Genomic DNA, 17557 nt, shown 5'->3' on the forward strand with positions numbered 1-17557 from the left:
CAAATCAATAAAATACTTAATAATAGCTGATATAAGTAATGATGTGAATATTGTTCTTATCAATGTTTTTAGTAAGTAAATTTTTAGAAGATAACTTTGACAAAATGTATACCAATATGCTAAAATCATATAAAAATTTGGTAGTTAACTTTCTGGCTACAATATAATTGAATTTTCAAGAGTTAAAAAAAAAAAATTGCAATTTATATATGTTCTTTAAAACTTTCTAATAACACATTTTATGGAATCTCTAAATACGTAAATTATACTTCAAAAAACTTTTAACGTTATGTATCTAAATTCATTGTTAAATTCAAAAAGTTTCACTCTCGAAATCTAAACTATTGAGAGCCATATTCTCACAAAACTCAACAAATTTCAAAAATTAATTGCAATTTATATATGTTCTTTAAAACTATCTAATAACACATTTCATGTAATCTCTAAATACGTAAATTATACTTCAAAAAACTTTTAATGTTATATATCTAAATTCATTGTTAAATTCAAAAAGTTTCACTCGAAATCTAAACTACTGTTCAAGTGCCATATTCTCACAAAACTCAACAAATTTCACATACACAACAAAAATACGAAATAACTCTATCTACCAACGCTTGCTTACTCAAACGAACGTTAGTAGATATCTATGAACACAAGTACAAAGTAACTCTATCCACAAACGCGTAATCAACAATCATCTGCCAACTTATTGCTGGTTTACACTACCACTGATTAGGAAAAACAAATTGAGAGATCCAAAATTACTGTGACAGGAAAAGCAAAAAAGAAAAGCTATAATTGATGATCTTAATTCTCAGTTCCATATGCTTTCACAGTTAAATTTTCATTCTCATGACTAAAGGCACTTGAACGAAAAAGAACGACGACGATAGAGTATCAAAATAACTCAAAAACTAGCAAAAATACAGCCAGACAAGGCTAAATCTGGATAGGAAGTTCCATCTCTGTGTTGACCTTAAATTTTGTTGAAGGCAACAATATCACAGCTCTGGACGTATTCGTTGATAGGTTCCTCTGTTAGACGTTCCTCAATGAGGGTATCCACAGAGACGAGGTCATCCACGATGGTAAGCATGATCTGCATTTTCTTAATCCCGTATCCAACTGGGACCAATTTGGCTGTCAAAGAGACAAGAACAGCTAGTCAGTAACAAACTAAGATAATACAACAGTTCGAGCAATGGTTAAAAGGAGTGGGATAGATATAGTAAGTCATACATGCTCCCCAGAGAAGCCCGTCCATCTGAACACTGCGAACAGCCTCCTCCAGTTTCTTCATATCGGTTTCATCGTCCCAAGGCTTAACGTCCATAAGAACGGAGGACTTTCCACCTACCAAAAATAATGGAAGAAGAGAATGAAGCAGAATCAAGATACACTTTAGCAAACGAACAAAATTTCTTTCTAAAATCCAAGTTCTGAAATGTTTTTCGTATTTTTCCAGAATCAATTTTGTTCTTCACTTTTTTTATCATGGAAATAGCTTGATAAAGGAGACGTTGTTCACATATAAAAGTAGTTGTGCATTTTGTATACGAAAGCAACTGAGAGGGAATGTCAATGCTCACTCTCTTTCTTCTTGGCGGATGCCTTAGCAGCCTCCCTTGATTCTGCTGCAGCCTTTTCCTCCTCTGTCTCTTCTCCAAAGAGATCAATATCATCATCGTCGTCGTCATCAGCGGCAGGCTGCAAATAATAAATGTTGTCAAACTCTACTTGGAGATAGAGAAAATCAAGCTAATCAAATGCCCCATACTAAATGAATGAACAATTCCCACAATAACAGCACATTATGATAAAATAAATCAGGTACTTTTGAGTAAGGGTGTTAAGTCAAACTCATTAGTTATGCATTATCATGCACGAGAAGGTTGTTAAAGACTAATATAATAACCCATACAAAACACATCCAGTCATTTCTATTTAGAATAAATAAATGTGTGAGCATGTTAGATCATACAAGGTAGTTTTCAGAAATATACAGTCAGCTCAGTTGATATACACGTTATTTTCATTGCTGAACTGCCTTGAAATTTACAAACCATTCAAGGTGAAATTCTGCCCTTTATGTTTGTCGTTTGGTGAATGTCACTGGCTACTAGGAAGCCAAGGCACTGCCTCAGCTTATATGCTCTTCTATTTATTATCTTCCTCCCAATTCAACACATCTTCTAAAAGTTTTAGTTGAAACAGAGAAGGAGAAGGGGAAAGAGATTAAAGAGATTTAAGTTGAGACACTTGGTACCACAAAACTCCATTTGATTAACAGCTTAAACAGAACAACAAAAACGATACAATCAACGGAGCTTTATTGCCACAACAAAGAGGAATATCACATAGACAACATTTTATTTTATTTTTTCAAGCATCATATAGACCGTATTAGCAGCAATTTTTTTGAAGTAATAAATATTGTATTGACAAGTTGGCAGAAAACAACCATATACACAAGTTAATAACACACGCTAAATTCACATTAAATATAACCATTTACCTATAAAGTAATAGGACACATTTTACTCCCTCAATTTCAATTTATTTGTATTACTTTCCTTTTTAATTAGTTTAAAAAAGAATGCACCTTTCTTTTTTTTTAGCAACTCTTTATTCTAACTTCCCACATGACATGCGTAAGAGCACAAGATGAAAGGGCATTATGGTTAAGACCAAAAGATTCAAATATCGTTCTGTACTTTCTTAAACTTTGAGACAAGTTGAAACCAAACAAGCAATTTGAAGCAAAGAGGGTAACTATAGTTATTATAAAAACCAATTACTCCAATAGAAAATAAGATCTTGTAATAAAACCAATTGCAAACATCTTGTAAGTACCTTGGCAGCTTCCTTAGCGGGTGCAGCTCCAGCAGGAGCAGCTTGGCTTCCGAATCTCACACCAACAGCTTTCCCAGGAAAACTAAACACCAAGATCATCATTAATAAAACCTCAATAAAGACACTAACTTCCAAAGCAAAAAAAGTTGAAAATCAAAGAACAATATAAACAGTAGCATCAAAAAGAATAATCAAAGATAGGTCAGCTGCCAAATCTCACACACACGGCTCTCCATGAAAACTAAGCTCCATCATCAATCACAAAGACATTAGAAACCCTCTAAAGATTCTAACTTTCAAATCAAAGCACTTGGAATGCTCAAACAACAATATAAACAATAGCACTAAAAATTATAATCAAGGAAAAGCCGTAGCTGCCAATTCTAACACCTACAGCTTTCCCAGGAAAACTGAACTCCAAGCTCCAAACTGGAACTGGAGTACTCCACTAATCGAGCGCAAGAAAAAGAGATCGTGTAAGATACTAGTTTACTATTCACACTCCGCAAAAAAATCCTCACAAATTTGAAAACAAATCTCAATGAATCGAATGCTAAAAGCTGGACTTCCGGTTCTCTCGACCTATCAAATTGCTTTCTCAGACAAGCACCTGGTTATCCAATTCTTCTCATCAATCACAAAGACAACAAAAAAAGCACTAAAGATTCTAACTTTCAAAGCAAAAACACTTAACAAACTCAAAAGAACAATATCAACAGTAGCATTAAAAAGTAGAATCAAAGAAAATTCATGGCTACCAATTCCAACACACACACACACAACTCCCAGATAAATTTAACTCAGAGATTCATCATTAATCAGAAAAACAACAAAAACTCAACCAAAGTTCAATCTTCGAAAGAGAAAAAAAATTAAAAAATCAAAGAACAATACAACCAGTGACATCAAAAAGAATAATCAACTACCAACTCTTCACACTCACAACATTGAGCTCCAGAACTCATCACTAATCACACAAACACACTAAAGATTCAAACTTCCACAGCAAAACACTATCCAACTCAAAAAAACAGTACAAAAACAGCAAAAAAAGGGACAAAATCTACCTTGAGGCAAGTTTTGCAGAAACAGCTTGGTACCATTTGCTAGCATTGGGGTAAAGATCTGAACTGGGTTGTTCCAAAATTGCCCCATATACCTTAATATCATCCTTAGTCAGCTGATCTCTGCAAAAAAAAAACATCAAAAAATCAAAAAAAATCCAGAAAATAACACAGTTTGTAAATCTGAAAAAAAAAATTACCCAGAAATATAAGTTTTTCCAGAAAGATGGTCATTAACAGACTTAAGACCAGCTTCAGTGTGAAGATTTGAGAAAGTTACAGCCATTGTTGAAGAACTAGAAAAGGAGATTTGAGATTTGAGGCTGTAAGGTTTTGGTTGGCGAAAGAGAAGGCTAAAGAGAATGAAAAAATGTGGAATTTATATATGAGGTATTTCAACAAACCCTAAAGGTATATGCTTTTTTAAAAAAAATTCCACTAATTAAAAATATTGTTTATTTAGAAGAAAAAAAAAGTGATTACTTAAAAAAAAAATTATAAAAATATAAAATTTAATTCATAAGTTAATATTTTGTTAAAGAAAATTTTGTATTTAGAGTGAATATATTATATTATATTGAAGAATAACTAAATATTATTATTGTTGATTAGTGATAGTTATGAAATTATGTGTTTATAAAAGGTTGTAATTATAAATGTTTTTTTATATATAAAAAGAACAGAAAAGATATGTGATTTATCAATATAGAGCTTAAGGATATTTTGTTTTTAATTACGGTTTACGCATTAACATTTTGTTTGTATGGTTGTTATTTGTTGTATTTTATTGTATTGTATTGTTAGTGTAAATACAATGTTTATTTTGATTGTTACTGTTAGTTTAAATACAATGTTTATTTTAATTCTTTCTTAAATTTTATTGTATTGTAGGTAAAAAATGAAAAGAGTCATTGTATGTAACGATTGATTTGATGTAATTGCGTTGTTACCTTGATATTTCTTTACGTAATATTTAATAGTCATATTTCTGCTACTCTTTGGATCCGCACTTGGTAAAATTTTCGCTCCTATGCAAGTGCTCGCTAACCACACATGAGAGGTAAGCTCGATCCAGAAGGCAAACCTCTCACGTATCCTATCTCGCTTGAAGGATGATCTTACTTTTTTCATAATATCTCTATCAAGTATCCTACTTTTATCGTAGATTTATCACTCAAATTATGAATGTGTATAATTTGTATAATAACGAATAATAATACAATCTATTCAAAAAAAAATTCATTAAGACAATACAGTATGATATAATACAATATACTATGAAACAACCATCTAAACTAAGTGTAAGTAAGATTGTGTAAGAATTCAAAAAAAAAAATTTAATTTTACAACTTTTGAGTTTTTGCGAGGGGTGTAATACAATTTAAGATATTCAAATTGCATATCAAGAAAATCAACTTCAAATCAATCTGATTTTAAATCATGTTCTATTGAGATTATCTCAAATATTTTTTTCGGCTTAAATTTATGTGTATATTTAATTTATAGTCTATTTATAAAAAAATAATTTTTAATATTTGAAATTATTAATTTGGGATAGGTTAATTTCAAATTAAAATTTTATTTTGAACATGATATTTAAATTTCATAAATTATATTTTTCCTTTAATTAAAAAAATACAACAATTAATAAAAAGTAAGAGGGAGATAAAAATTGAGTTTTTTCCTTTTTAGTCTAAGAATTTTCTATAATATTTACTTTTTCTTTCCTTTACATTAATGGTAAAATATTTAGTTTTTTTAATTTATTTTCTATAAAATAATTATACGTTCCCTTTTATTTAGTGCATGTAAGGAAAATAACTTATTGCTCTTATTTTATTCTCCTTATAAATATGATGTAAATATAGAGAACTATTATTCATTCTCTGCTTAATTTTTTTTTTTCGTTTTTTCAATTTTATAAGAAAAGTGTTCTCTAAAAAGACGACTTTTATTCAGAATGAAGAACATTTGTGTTTCTCTTCTAGTTTTGCTTGTCGTGGCTTTAGGTATATATATGATTTATGCAATTATTTGTTGTTCTTTATCCTTTCGATTAATCTTTCTTCTTCATTATTATAATAATCAAGAGTGTGACCAAAAAAATGAATTTTTTTCCCCATTTTTCTCATATTTTGTTGGTGAATTTCTTGATGAAAACAAAAAAAAATAAATTTCAAAGGTAATATTACGTTTATTTTTTCCTTCTTGCCCCAACACCTCACCTCACCCAAAACCTACCTATTCTTGATTGGGATAATATTTTTTATTTACTTATCAGATATAAGAAAATCACTTATATCCGAAGAAATTTCGTAATCTATTTGTTTTGCTTGGAGTTTTAAGATACTTTTTTCTAGAATTGATAATTATAATTTGAAAATTACTTTATCTATATCTCAATTAATTATTTTCTTTTTTGATATTTTTATGACAGTTGAAGCAAATGCATCAAAAAATCCTCCATCAAATGAAGACAAGTGTGAAGCAATTTTTGAGAATTTTGGTTGTGTGGGTTCATCAAATGAATGTGAAAAACATTGTATAGAATCATGTTACAAAGGTGTTGGTGATATTTATAGTTATTGTGATGATTCTAAAAATTGTCATTGTCATCCTATGAGAGGTGCACCTTGTCCTCCTCTACCTAATTGCCCCTTAGTTACCAAATAGAAAAATGTTGCATCTATATTTTATTGATTAAATTATTAAAGATAATCAAATATAGAAGAAAATTATTTATCTAATTTTTTTCTTATCATATTTTCATATTAGTTTGATTTGTTGATTGAATGATGAATCAAAAGTCTTTCGAAACAGTTTTATAACATCTATTAAAAGTAGAATAAGGTTTGTACATTTTATTTTTCCTGACTTCATTAATGAAATCACGTTAAATATGTTATTCTTAAAGAACTCTTTCACTATTTTCCAATAAAAAATATCGTGATTTTCAACATTTTTTTCTTTTTCCCATCCCCCCCTAGACTAGGGGAAAAGAGGTGGATGCAACATTTCTTCACCAAATTTATCTAAATTTAATATTTTCGATGTGTATAAATTTATTTACATGTATGATAAACTGAATAAAATTGTAATAGATGCAAAGTTTTAAAAGTGTATTGTGGTTTAGTTTTAAAAATTTAAAATTAGAGTTGTCAAATATACATGACCCCAAAAGTTGATGATCTGTCCAACTTGTCCAAAATATTATGAATTTGGCACAACAAATTTATTCATTTAAAATTAAAACAAGTATTAGAAAAATTTACTTATCCAAATTATAGTATGTGGCACACAATCCATAATTTCAGCATGAAAAACATTTCCACAATTTTTTTTATCTGTGAGTCGTTAATCAATTTTATAAGGAATTTATAAGCTCAAAAACATATATTTTATTCAATTTTCTAGTACAAGTACAGAGTAGACGGAAAAGTTACTAGATTCGTCCGAACCCATGAACCCCACGTAGCTCCGTCCCTAAAGTGATCCGATCAATTTATTCAATTAAAATTCAAACAAGCATGAGCAAAGTTCATACAACATAGAAAATTAAAAATAGTACAAACAAACAATACATTATAACATAAAACTTGATTAAAATTATCAATTCCCTCTTCTCTTAGAGCTTATATGGGTTCAATGCTGCTTCAATTTCAGTTGTGTCACTAAAATAATATCCCAAATATTCTGTGTATGAAAATGATTTGAACAAAGGTGGATTTTTCTCATTTATAAGTGTTTTTGCAGGTTCAATTGTGCACTCAATTGGACTTATTAAGCTGCCCAATGATGTTCTATCAGATGTTGAATTTGTCACAACTCTATGCACTCCAGCTGATAGCTTTCCATTGGTGACAACCTACACACAATCGCATCGCAGTGACGTACGCAGAATTTTTCGTAACAGATATCAATAAAGAAGTGAATAAATTAATAAGTCATGATATCCTATGTATAACTTGTGTATCATAAAAAAAAGGGGGAGCCAAAATAACTATCTCCATTCTAATTTATGTGACAAAATTTGAAAGATACGGAGTTTAAGAAAAGAAGAACGACTTTTCAAACATGTGGTCATAAACATATAGTAACATTTATGTGATTATAAAACTTTTGAAACGTGTAATCTAAAACACTATATAACATTTGTATGACATGTAAAAAAGAAGTTTAAGTTAAGTCATTTCAAAATTTTTAAAGTTGTCATTCTTTTATAAATGGGATAAAAAAAAAAAATATTGCCACATAAGGAAGGCATATGTAGTTATCCATGAAGGTTTAGATATCTCAAATATTAAAGAGCACTAACATTTACTATAATAAACCCTTTTTCAGACATGAACCTGAATTAATCGATTTGAAACATGATGTGTACGATACCTTTAAGATCAAACCATTGATGACAACAAGTGCACCAGGAATTGGTTCAACACCAAACCATTTGCCATCTTTGTCTCTCACATGCAATCCACTTAGTTCTTGTTGGACCAAATTGATAAGTGCACCATCACAATGTTCACCTATACCTATTGTTGAGTTTGGGTCAGGGCATTGTGGGTAGTGATGGGTCACCATGAGTTGAGTTTGGCTATGTTCTTGGCTCAAATATCCAACTTCAAGCCCAAGTCCTTCACACATCAAGTCCAAAATCCTTAAGCTCAATTTTCTTAGTTCCAATGCATATTCACCAATCACTTCTCTGAAAATGAAACAAATGGAGCAAGATTGATATAAGGATGTTTTACATAAATAATCGATCTGATTTACTGTTTATTTTTTCTAACTAGTATACATAACACGATTATACATATGTTATACATGAATTGTATGTATATAAATTACATTCACATGCTATTTTCAGTTTAAATAATTGGACCGGAAAAGAAAAGCTTAGTATGTTAGTTGATTAACTATCTGAACTTAAGGTGGGGCCGCTAAGTTAATTATCCATTAATTAACATTTTTAATAAGAAATTTTCAGCTATTTTACCCTAAGTAGTTGTAATAAGAAAAAAAAATCTTGGTTTTTTTTTTTTTAATGTTCGAGGTTTTTGTGTCAGCTTTCGCACACCTCGACTAATCCTATAGATACCTGTCACAAATGTGAAGAATTACCTAATGTTGTTTTTGTCTCGGTTGAGTTTTGAACCTAAGATCTCTGAATTCTCAACTACTTTATTGACCACTAAGCTACACTCTTGCGTGTTTTTCTTAGTTAATAATCACTTTTATTGAAACTCCATAATCAGTAATAACAAAAACATCTTTTGTACTCCCAAAAGTTTGGTCAAACAAATTATAATTAGTCACACTTCAGTATGGATATCGAACACCGACGTATAAAATATACCTATATTTTTGTGGTTTTTCAGGCCAAGAATTGATGACATCTTGAGTGAGAGGATGACAACCATGTCCAAAAGTGTCTTTCCAAAAGACAGTGTCCTTGACATTATTAGTGTTTGAACCATCCTTGTTTGGTGTGTATTCTTTTTCAATGTAAAGCTTTGGCCTTTGGTCAATTGATGGTTCAAAATCACTTAAGCCCTCATCTCTCTCAACAAATTTTGCTTTGTCCTCAATTGGCAAGTTAAAGAACTCTTTGCACACAGATAATGCATCAACCATTAGGGTTTCTGACACTCCATGATTGATCACCTGTTATAGTGGGTAAAGTTCAGTTACATTAACGTCATAACGAGTAATTTGATGAGTTTATTGTGATCTAATGTGTAAAGTATAGTGACCACCGCATTATATTCCCGATATAACTTGTTTTCAAATCAAACGATCTCTAAAATGGCATAAAATTATCGATAACTATCTAGTTAAAGCAACTGAACGTCAAAGGGGATATCAAACATCGAGTGAAAAATGAAAAAAAACTAGTTAGTGACCCAAAGTGGATATCAAATTCTAGCCCCCCCTCCCCCCATGATACCTGGTGGAAAATTAAAAAAAAATAATCAAAACCTTTTTAAGATATCAAACACCAGATAAGAAATAAAATAAAAAAAGTTCTAGTATCTAATACAATCTCTATATTCAGAGGCGAAATCAGAATTTTCAATAATGGGTTCAAAATTTGTAGAAATAGACACAAAAAGTAGCTGAAAGAGGTTCTGCATCTACTATATATACAAATAAAATTATTTTAACCATGTATAAATAATATAATTTTCCGTTTGAAGGAAATTCGGGTGAACCCCTTCGTACAAGGTGGCTCCGCCCCTGTCTATATTATAATCTCAGTATAACTTGTTCGTGAATCAAATGACTCCTATTATATGATTGTCAAAAACAATCGATCGATATTAATCTTAATACAACTATTAGACATTGGGTAAAAATTCGAAAAAATTAGTTAGAGTTCCAAAACGAACATTAAAAATGATATTTCAAATAGAAAAAGTGAACGATTCGAATATGAATTAACCTGAAAGAGACCAAAGTCAGCAGAAGCTTTGATGATTTGTTGAATACAATGAGTTGAAGATTGTGATAAATCAATAATTGGAATATGTTTACCAATTGGTACATCTGCATTTACTCTTTTTTCTAATGGAACAACATATTTTTCTGGAATTGATTTCACTTCTGAAGACCAACTTGAAACTAGTGATGCCATTTAATTAATTGCTTTGATAATAATAATAATAATGATAATAATAATAATAGCAATAATTGATTTGTGAGGTTCCAAGGTTGTATTATGGACTTATTTATAGTGATTATTGGTAGGGAGCAATGAACGATGGTGATATTTCAGGTAGAAAATAGTAAACGACAATGGTCGATGCAATATTAGGTAGGAAAAGTGAACGATTGTGGAATAATGTGGATGCAAAATAATATTACTCCCTCTGTTTTTTTTACGAGTTATTTTTGATAAATCAAGAAAAAATAATATTTTTTATTATTATATCTTTGATTTATTTAGAGAGTTACTGTTTTTGACATAATGAGCAAATTGATTTTGGAATTCTATTATTAATAGGGGTAAAACGGTAAATTCACTATGTCAATTTTTTTTTAATAGGTGTGTCAAGTAACAAATGTACAAGTAAATAGGAACAGAGAAAGCACTTCTTCGTTTCATTTCGATTTATGTAACATTTTTTTTCTTACAAACCATGTTTATATACACGCCTATTTTATTTTTTTTTTGGTTTTTTATTTTGTGTTTGATATTTGGTATGAAGTTCAACTAATTCAGATTTACGTAAAAGAAGTGTTACACTCCTTTTTAAGATAGAAAGTCTATATCGGCAAAATATATGAGAAATGTTAAATATATAAATAAGTAGGTCTTACCTTCTAGTAACACGTTATAAAATTGTGTGAGTCTAAATACAGAGCAGACAATATCACTAGCGAGCTGAACATGGCAAAAAGTTCCTATTTAAAAATAAAAACTCTGATCAAACTTTTTGGTGGAATACACCATATTGTTATATATGCAACACGTTAAATCTTAGTAACATTTTTTAAATAAAAATTCAGACATTAAACAACAACTTGTTATAAATTAAATTAAAAAAGAAATCATTGACTACAAGTTAATTATAATGAGGTCACAATTTTTATTTTTCCTGTTTATTCAGAAAAAAGATAACGTCGTGTCGGAGATTATTGAGATTTGAGTATTAAACTATATTATTGTGAATAATGTCTTATTTTATTCATTATATTATTAGAAATAAAGTTTTTTTTCATCTTAAATCAGTGAAAATAATTTTCATGCATTTCTCACCAAATCAATTCATTATAAAAATGCACGATCAAAAATAAATTTCGTTCAAATAGTAAAAAAAAATAAAAAGTTTTCCGTATGAAAACAACAAAAATACGAAAACAAAAACTAGTACATGAAAAACGTACATTAAATGATAAGTGAATATTTTTTTTTCCTCATCAATTCAATCGAAATATCTATAAAAATAACCATTAAATAAATATTAGAAAAATTAAGTGAAAAAATAATAAGATAAAATGTTATGGTACCTACTATTGAATAATTATATGTACTAGTAATTGTTAAAAAAACATTATTTTATAAATTGTAACCCCAAAGATGTCCCCTCCCATTACGAATTCTGCCAAAAATAAAATATAAGATAAAAAAGAAAATATTTGTCCTCACTTACTACTTAGTGTAATTAGTTATCTATCGATAAATGAGGCTAATTTAAGTCGTTGAATATTTTCATCATTAATCAAAAAATCAAAGTTTATTATCGAAAAAGTGAAAATACTGGAGTGTTAATTTTTCTTATGGGTGAAAAAAAATGTTACAAAATAGAGTGGAGTGGACGTCGCGGATATATAGATAAATATCGCTCATTTTTTTTGTTTTTTCTCATTTTGTTTGTCACTTTTTATGTATTTATTCCAGTTACATGTGAATTACATCCGATACATATTGATAGATATATCTAGTGTGATTCGTATGTACGTGAGATAAATAGACAAACTTCGCTCACTTACCTCTTGTTCTCGCTCGCCTCTCTCCCTGTATTGATAGCAAAAAACATATATCTAGATGTATTTGACTTAAAATTTGATATACAATTATTGATTTTTGATATAAAATGTAATTATTTTAAACTGTAGAGAAAATAAAAAAAGCATGAAATGTTTGTGTAATTAAGTAATTTTTCTTATATTAAAGAAACTCATGCCTCCCTGAAATTAATCCTTAACCCATTTCCATGTTTCTTCAAATCACTCTTATAAAAAAAAAAATTAACCCTGGACGATTCAAAATAAAATTCACAAGGAAAGAAATAATTTAAGTCTTAATTTTACTAAGCAAAGACCGATTTGCAAAAAACTTTTGAAAGAGAGAGCAAGACAAACCTTGTCTTTGATAGGGAATTAACGTTTTACTCTTCAACGTGAGATTTGGACTTATGGACTCTTCGACATGAAATTGTAGTTGGGCCCGATAGATATCGGGTGAAAAATAGAATTTGGAAAATAAAATTTCAAAATCTATTGTCAAACGCTAGTTAATTTCAAAGTTTTGATTTTTTTAAAGAAAAATTTAAAAATCTAGAAGTTTATACTTTGCAATAAAAGATTCATGATCAATTTGAAGAGATTGTTCGTATCATAATGGAGGATTACATTATAAAATATCTAGGGTGTGTTCAGTATGAATCAAATATTTTTTAATTTTCTCCCATGTACGATTGGTTAAAATCATTGGAAAAAATTTTCTTTAGGAAAATAAATTTCATGACTTCCCTAATGGAATTATTGAAAACAAGTTATTCCACACAAAGATATTTCACATTTATTGTGTTCTTCACACCCTCGATTACATCAAATCTTTATCCCTACCCTCGTAACCCCATCCCACCGCTTACTCCCTACCTCATATAATATTGTCTAGACTTTAGGGTCATATACAAATACTTTTAAAATAATATTTTTACTTACGTAACGAACACATAAAAATATGTAAGAAATATCTTCCAAGAAAATATTGCTCAATAACTATCTTTTCTTGGTCTTCATCCGTAACAAATAAATATTCATATGATCGATTCTAATTTATTTGAAATTGAGACATAATTATAATTGTCGATCATTTATCTTATCATGTCCATCTTTATTGGACAAAATAGTGAGGCTGCAAATTAAGAAATTTTGTAATATTTGATTCCGTTAATCTTTTCTGGAAAAAATGATGTTTCAATTTTATGTAAAAATAAAAGTAAATATTAGTTCGTCTAAAAGAAATATATCACTTTTCTATAAATAGAAACAATTTAATTTTAAAATTCTCATTTTATTCTTAATCGAATAATTTATAATCATAGTTCATATAATTATTCATTTGTTTGAGAACATAAATTTAGAAATCATCTATTATTTTATAACTTTATAAATACTTATTCAATAATATATAAATTGAGATGTCATATTGATCGTTGAATCATTTAATAAACATCACCTTGATATATTAGATGCTTCATAGTTGTATCATCGTTTGAGTGTGCTTTTATATGAAAATATAATTGATGGAAATTTATATAGTCGATTTTAATTTTTTTTGTGAGACATTATTAAATCTAATAAACAGAGTATTTATAATGATTTATGGAACAGTGAAATAATAATATATATAAAAAAGTTACGTTATTATAAATTAAAGTTGAGCGAAAATATAATGTTGTACTAACACAAAATAAGGAAAAATATTATGTTGTAAAATAAATACATTCATAATTTCATGATCCTTCCTATTTCTCTATTTTTGGGCGTGTAAATAATTTATTATTTTATCAATTAGGTTTATTTTGATCCATTTAATTTAGTGTATTAAAAAATTGGGCTTATACTTTCATGAACTTTAAAATATCGTAATAATGATTTTTTGAAAAAAATCAATTTTATTTTTTTAGTAAATGGTCGACAAATATAAAAATCAAGAAAAATATAAAAACACCTTAATTTATTTTTTACTTGCATCACTTTAAATCTTAAGAAACCCTAAATCTTAAAAATCCTTAAAAGCCCTTACACCTATAAAAAAAAAACCTTTAAAACCTCTATATAAATAAAAAAATCTAACAAAAATTTGAGTCTATTATTTAGTCGTAAGTTAGCAAAGAATTTAATAGTTAGAGTTTAGTTTATTTTTTTTTAAAGTGAAAGCAAAAAAATGAATATTAACACATTTTTTTATAATAAACTTTATTATCCAACAGAAACAATATATTATATTTCCCTTTTAAGCTTATAATGAAAAGATTGTGTTGTGATAATACATTAAATAACCACGTTGATTCGGAGTTTTGGTAGGATGATTCGGTCTCTTCCATCTTAATTAGAGGTTTTAGGTTTTGAATTTTTCGAGAATGAAAATAATTAAGTCGAAGGTGTTGTCCTAAAAAATGGTCCCGCTATGCTATAACAAAAATAATTTTTAATGATAATAAATATTCACATTAATAAAGAGTGATAAGACTTTTACCTACTATTCATTATTTTTTCTATAAATAAATCTCGATGTTAAGTTGGTCAAATTCTTTATTTTCAAATCTCAATTAAAAACAGGCTGTGTATAAATTAACTCAACATCAAATTGTGTTTTAATAAAAAAATAGTAATAATCAATATGAATCTTTTTAAAAATATAACATATTTAAATAGATAATAAAAATATAAAACTCACAAAAATAATAATAAATTAGATATAATATATCCTCTAACTTTAAGCTAAAACATATTTTTTTCTCCTATAGTAAGATTTGATTATTGGCAAGTGATCTTAGAAATACAACTGTCTTTGGATTATAAACGTTTTCCTATCAATTGAATTGACCTAATACATTAATAACTAATTGGTAAATTTTATTTAGATACTTGAATAATAATATGTGTTCTAATTGATCACCTGGACGTATGATAAAGTATTCACATTATTTATTTTAATTTTTTAGTGTATTCTCAAGTATCTCGCTATGTATAAATTAATATGTCATCTCTTCTACTTATATGTATTAACCTTAACGACCTGTAAAATCTAAGGTACATTACAATTATGATCGATGTTTATAATTAAAGGAGATGACATATTGTGTGATTAATTTAATTATCTAATAAACGTTTGAGAACATACGTAAAAAAAAATAATCAAAATTTGAATCGCAAGTGTCTAATAGAAACACTTTATCACATATTCAAGTATTCAATTAAAAAATAAACCCAAAGTTCAAATATCTAAATGAAATTTGCTAACAAATTGAAGATATTTAGCTATTTTTTCTGGACTAATGTAAGTAGTCCTTTAAGTCTTCGTATTAGAGTTAACTAACTCTAAAGATAGAGACCTCTTCGATGGACCTTTCGGGTCGTTTGGTGAGAGAAATAAAAAAATAAAAATAACGTTTTGTTTGGTTGTCAAGTTTGAAATAACTTATTTCACCATTAATATCACGGTGATGGAATAAATTATTCCATATACATGATGGAATAACTTATTTCAAGATAGTTAATTCCAGAATAATTAATCATAGGTAACTCTTTCACAATCAAACAACCCCTTAACCATGTCCTCGATATCTTATCTTGCTTGTTTAATTGCGGCTCAATTTATTGTTATTGCATCTTGAACCACATCACATTCTTTAATTATACGCATCAATTTCAATTGAATATAATTAAGGTTTTACTATAATTGAAATTAATGCGTATAATTAAAAATGGAGACATATATCCATTTATTTATTTATACTTATTAGAGGAATATAGATGATACTTTTAACTTTCTGATACTTTAATTTATATATATTTGTATTATTTTTTAGAACTCCTAAAATTTATTGTAATACTTATTTAAAAGTAACTTGCATAATTTTTAATAGTTTAAGAGTTAATTACTTAGATATATACTAGTTTATAATATTATGAATTTTATCAAATTTTGAGCGGCCAGATACATGTAACTTATTAAACATTGAGTCAAAATTAGATATAATTTATTCTAGATATGTTATATCACCGTTGATTCACATGTATCTAGGATATATAGAAAAATCTACCTTTCCTCCCTCCAATCTCACTCGTCACTCTCATATCTCCCTTACGTATTCGATATCTCAGATACATACAAATCACATTGGATACATGTATATAATGTGTATTTAGTATGATTCGCATGTATATGTTATACATATACAAATCTCGCTTGCTGACTCACCTCCCTCACACCTTCCTTTCATATCTTGCTTGAATATCTAGTGTTCCAGATATATGTGAAGCATATCGAATACAGGTATACGATGCGTATCTAGTGTGTTTACATGTGTATGACTTAAAAATCTGATATGAGATTATTAAATAGTGAGACAAAATATAATTATTTTAAACTACAATAAAATTAACGTTTATGCAATTAGGTAGTTTCTCCTTTATTTAACTTCTAATTTTATGATTTTAATATTTTTTTTCAAATATATCATTTTTTGATAAATTAAAAATAGCATAACTTAAAAATTCATAAGATTTACGTTTCATGCTTCGAAGCCTACACCTTATGCATACCTACATAAAACTTTTATTTAACCTCATCTTTTGCTTTCACCTTTTAAAAATATGATATATTATGATACTTTATTTTATATATTTTTTGTATTTCTTTGTCCAATTTCTAGCATTTATCTCTGTATATTTTTTACATTTAAACTGTATTTCTTCAATGTTTTCAATTGTTATATAATAGTATATATATATATTGGAGGGAAAAATGATTTAAATGAGGAAAAAATAAACAGAAAATATTATTTTTCAGAAATTTTCGATGTTTGTCCTTTTGTGGGATAATTATACAGAGAGGATATATATTCTTGTTGGCACAAATCCTACATTATTTTGGACTCTTAGGAATTATACTTTAAATATCTAACTTATATACACTACTATAATATAAGAATTTTAAATTTTAAATCTGTAGTTTTTTTTTTTAAAATTTTTATTCAAGGTGATTAGTTTGTAGTTGTCATTTATCCGACCTAATAGTATAATTTTCTTTTAAAATTATGCATAAGTTATCAAACAAGAATATATATATATATATATATAATCTCGAGATTTTATATATATATATATATATATATATA

The 17557-nt window shown here is 28.0% G+C and overlaps 2 protein-coding genes across 2 annotated transcripts; both read right to left on the reverse strand.

Annotated features, from left to right (window-relative positions):
• Positions 1 to 681: 681 nt before the first annotated feature.
• Positions 682 to 4300, reverse strand: LOC107004794 (elongation factor 1-beta 2). The gene is made up of 6 exons (XM_015203146.2): positions 4121 to 4300; positions 3924 to 4043; positions 2857 to 2938; positions 1593 to 1710; positions 1243 to 1356; positions 682 to 1143 (listed from the first exon to the last, which is right to left on the reverse strand). The coding sequence occupies exons 1-6, from the start codon at positions 4204 to 4206 to the stop codon at positions 980 to 982; spliced, it is 684 nt and encodes a 227-aa protein (XP_015058632.1). The 5' UTR covers positions 4207 to 4300; the 3' UTR covers positions 682 to 979.
• Positions 4301 to 7291: 2991 nt separating this feature from the next.
• Positions 7292 to 10677, reverse strand: LOC107004145 (hyoscyamine 6-dioxygenase-like). The gene is made up of 4 exons (XM_015202382.2): positions 10363 to 10677; positions 9277 to 9584; positions 8307 to 8625; positions 7292 to 7785 (listed from the first exon to the last, which is right to left on the reverse strand). Exons 1-4 carry the CDS (start codon positions 10552 to 10554, stop codon positions 7546 to 7548), a joined length of 1059 nt encoding a protein of 352 aa, XP_015057868.1. The 5' UTR covers positions 10555 to 10677; the 3' UTR covers positions 7292 to 7545.
• Positions 10678 to 17557: the final 6880 nt, after the last annotated feature.

This window comes from Solanum pennellii, chromosome 11 (assembly GCF_001406875.1).
Source record: "Solanum pennellii chromosome 11, SPENNV200".
Classification (NCBI taxonomy): domain Eukaryota; kingdom Viridiplantae; phylum Streptophyta; class Magnoliopsida; order Solanales; family Solanaceae; genus Solanum; species Solanum pennellii.

Bases quoted from the DNA above. Each gene is read 5' to 3' on its own strand.
- LOC107004145 (XM_015202382.2), bottom strand. From the start codon at position 10,554: ATGGCATCACTAGTTTCAAGTTGGTCTTCAGAAGTGAAATCAATTCCA. The intron at 8,626-9,276 runs GTATATTTTATA...TTTCATTTTCAG, and splicing joins GAAAAACCACAAAAATATAG to AGAAGTGATTGGTGAATATG. The intron at 7,786-8,306 runs GTATCGTACACA...GATTGTGTGTAG, and splicing joins TCAATGGTTTGATCTTAAAG to GTTGTCACCAATGGAAAGCT.
- LOC107004794 (XM_015203146.2), bottom strand. From the start codon at position 4,206: ATGGCTGTAACTTTCTCAAATCTTCACACTGAAGCTGGTCTTAAGTCT. The intron at 1,357-1,592 runs GTGAGCATTGAC...TATTTTTGGTAG, and splicing joins ATCCGCCAAGAAGAAAGAGA to GTGGAAAGTCCTCCGTTCTT. The intron at 1,144-1,242 runs GTATGACTTACT...TCTCTTTGACAG, and splicing joins CGGGCTTCTCTGGGGAGCAT to CCAAATTGGTCCCAGTTGGA.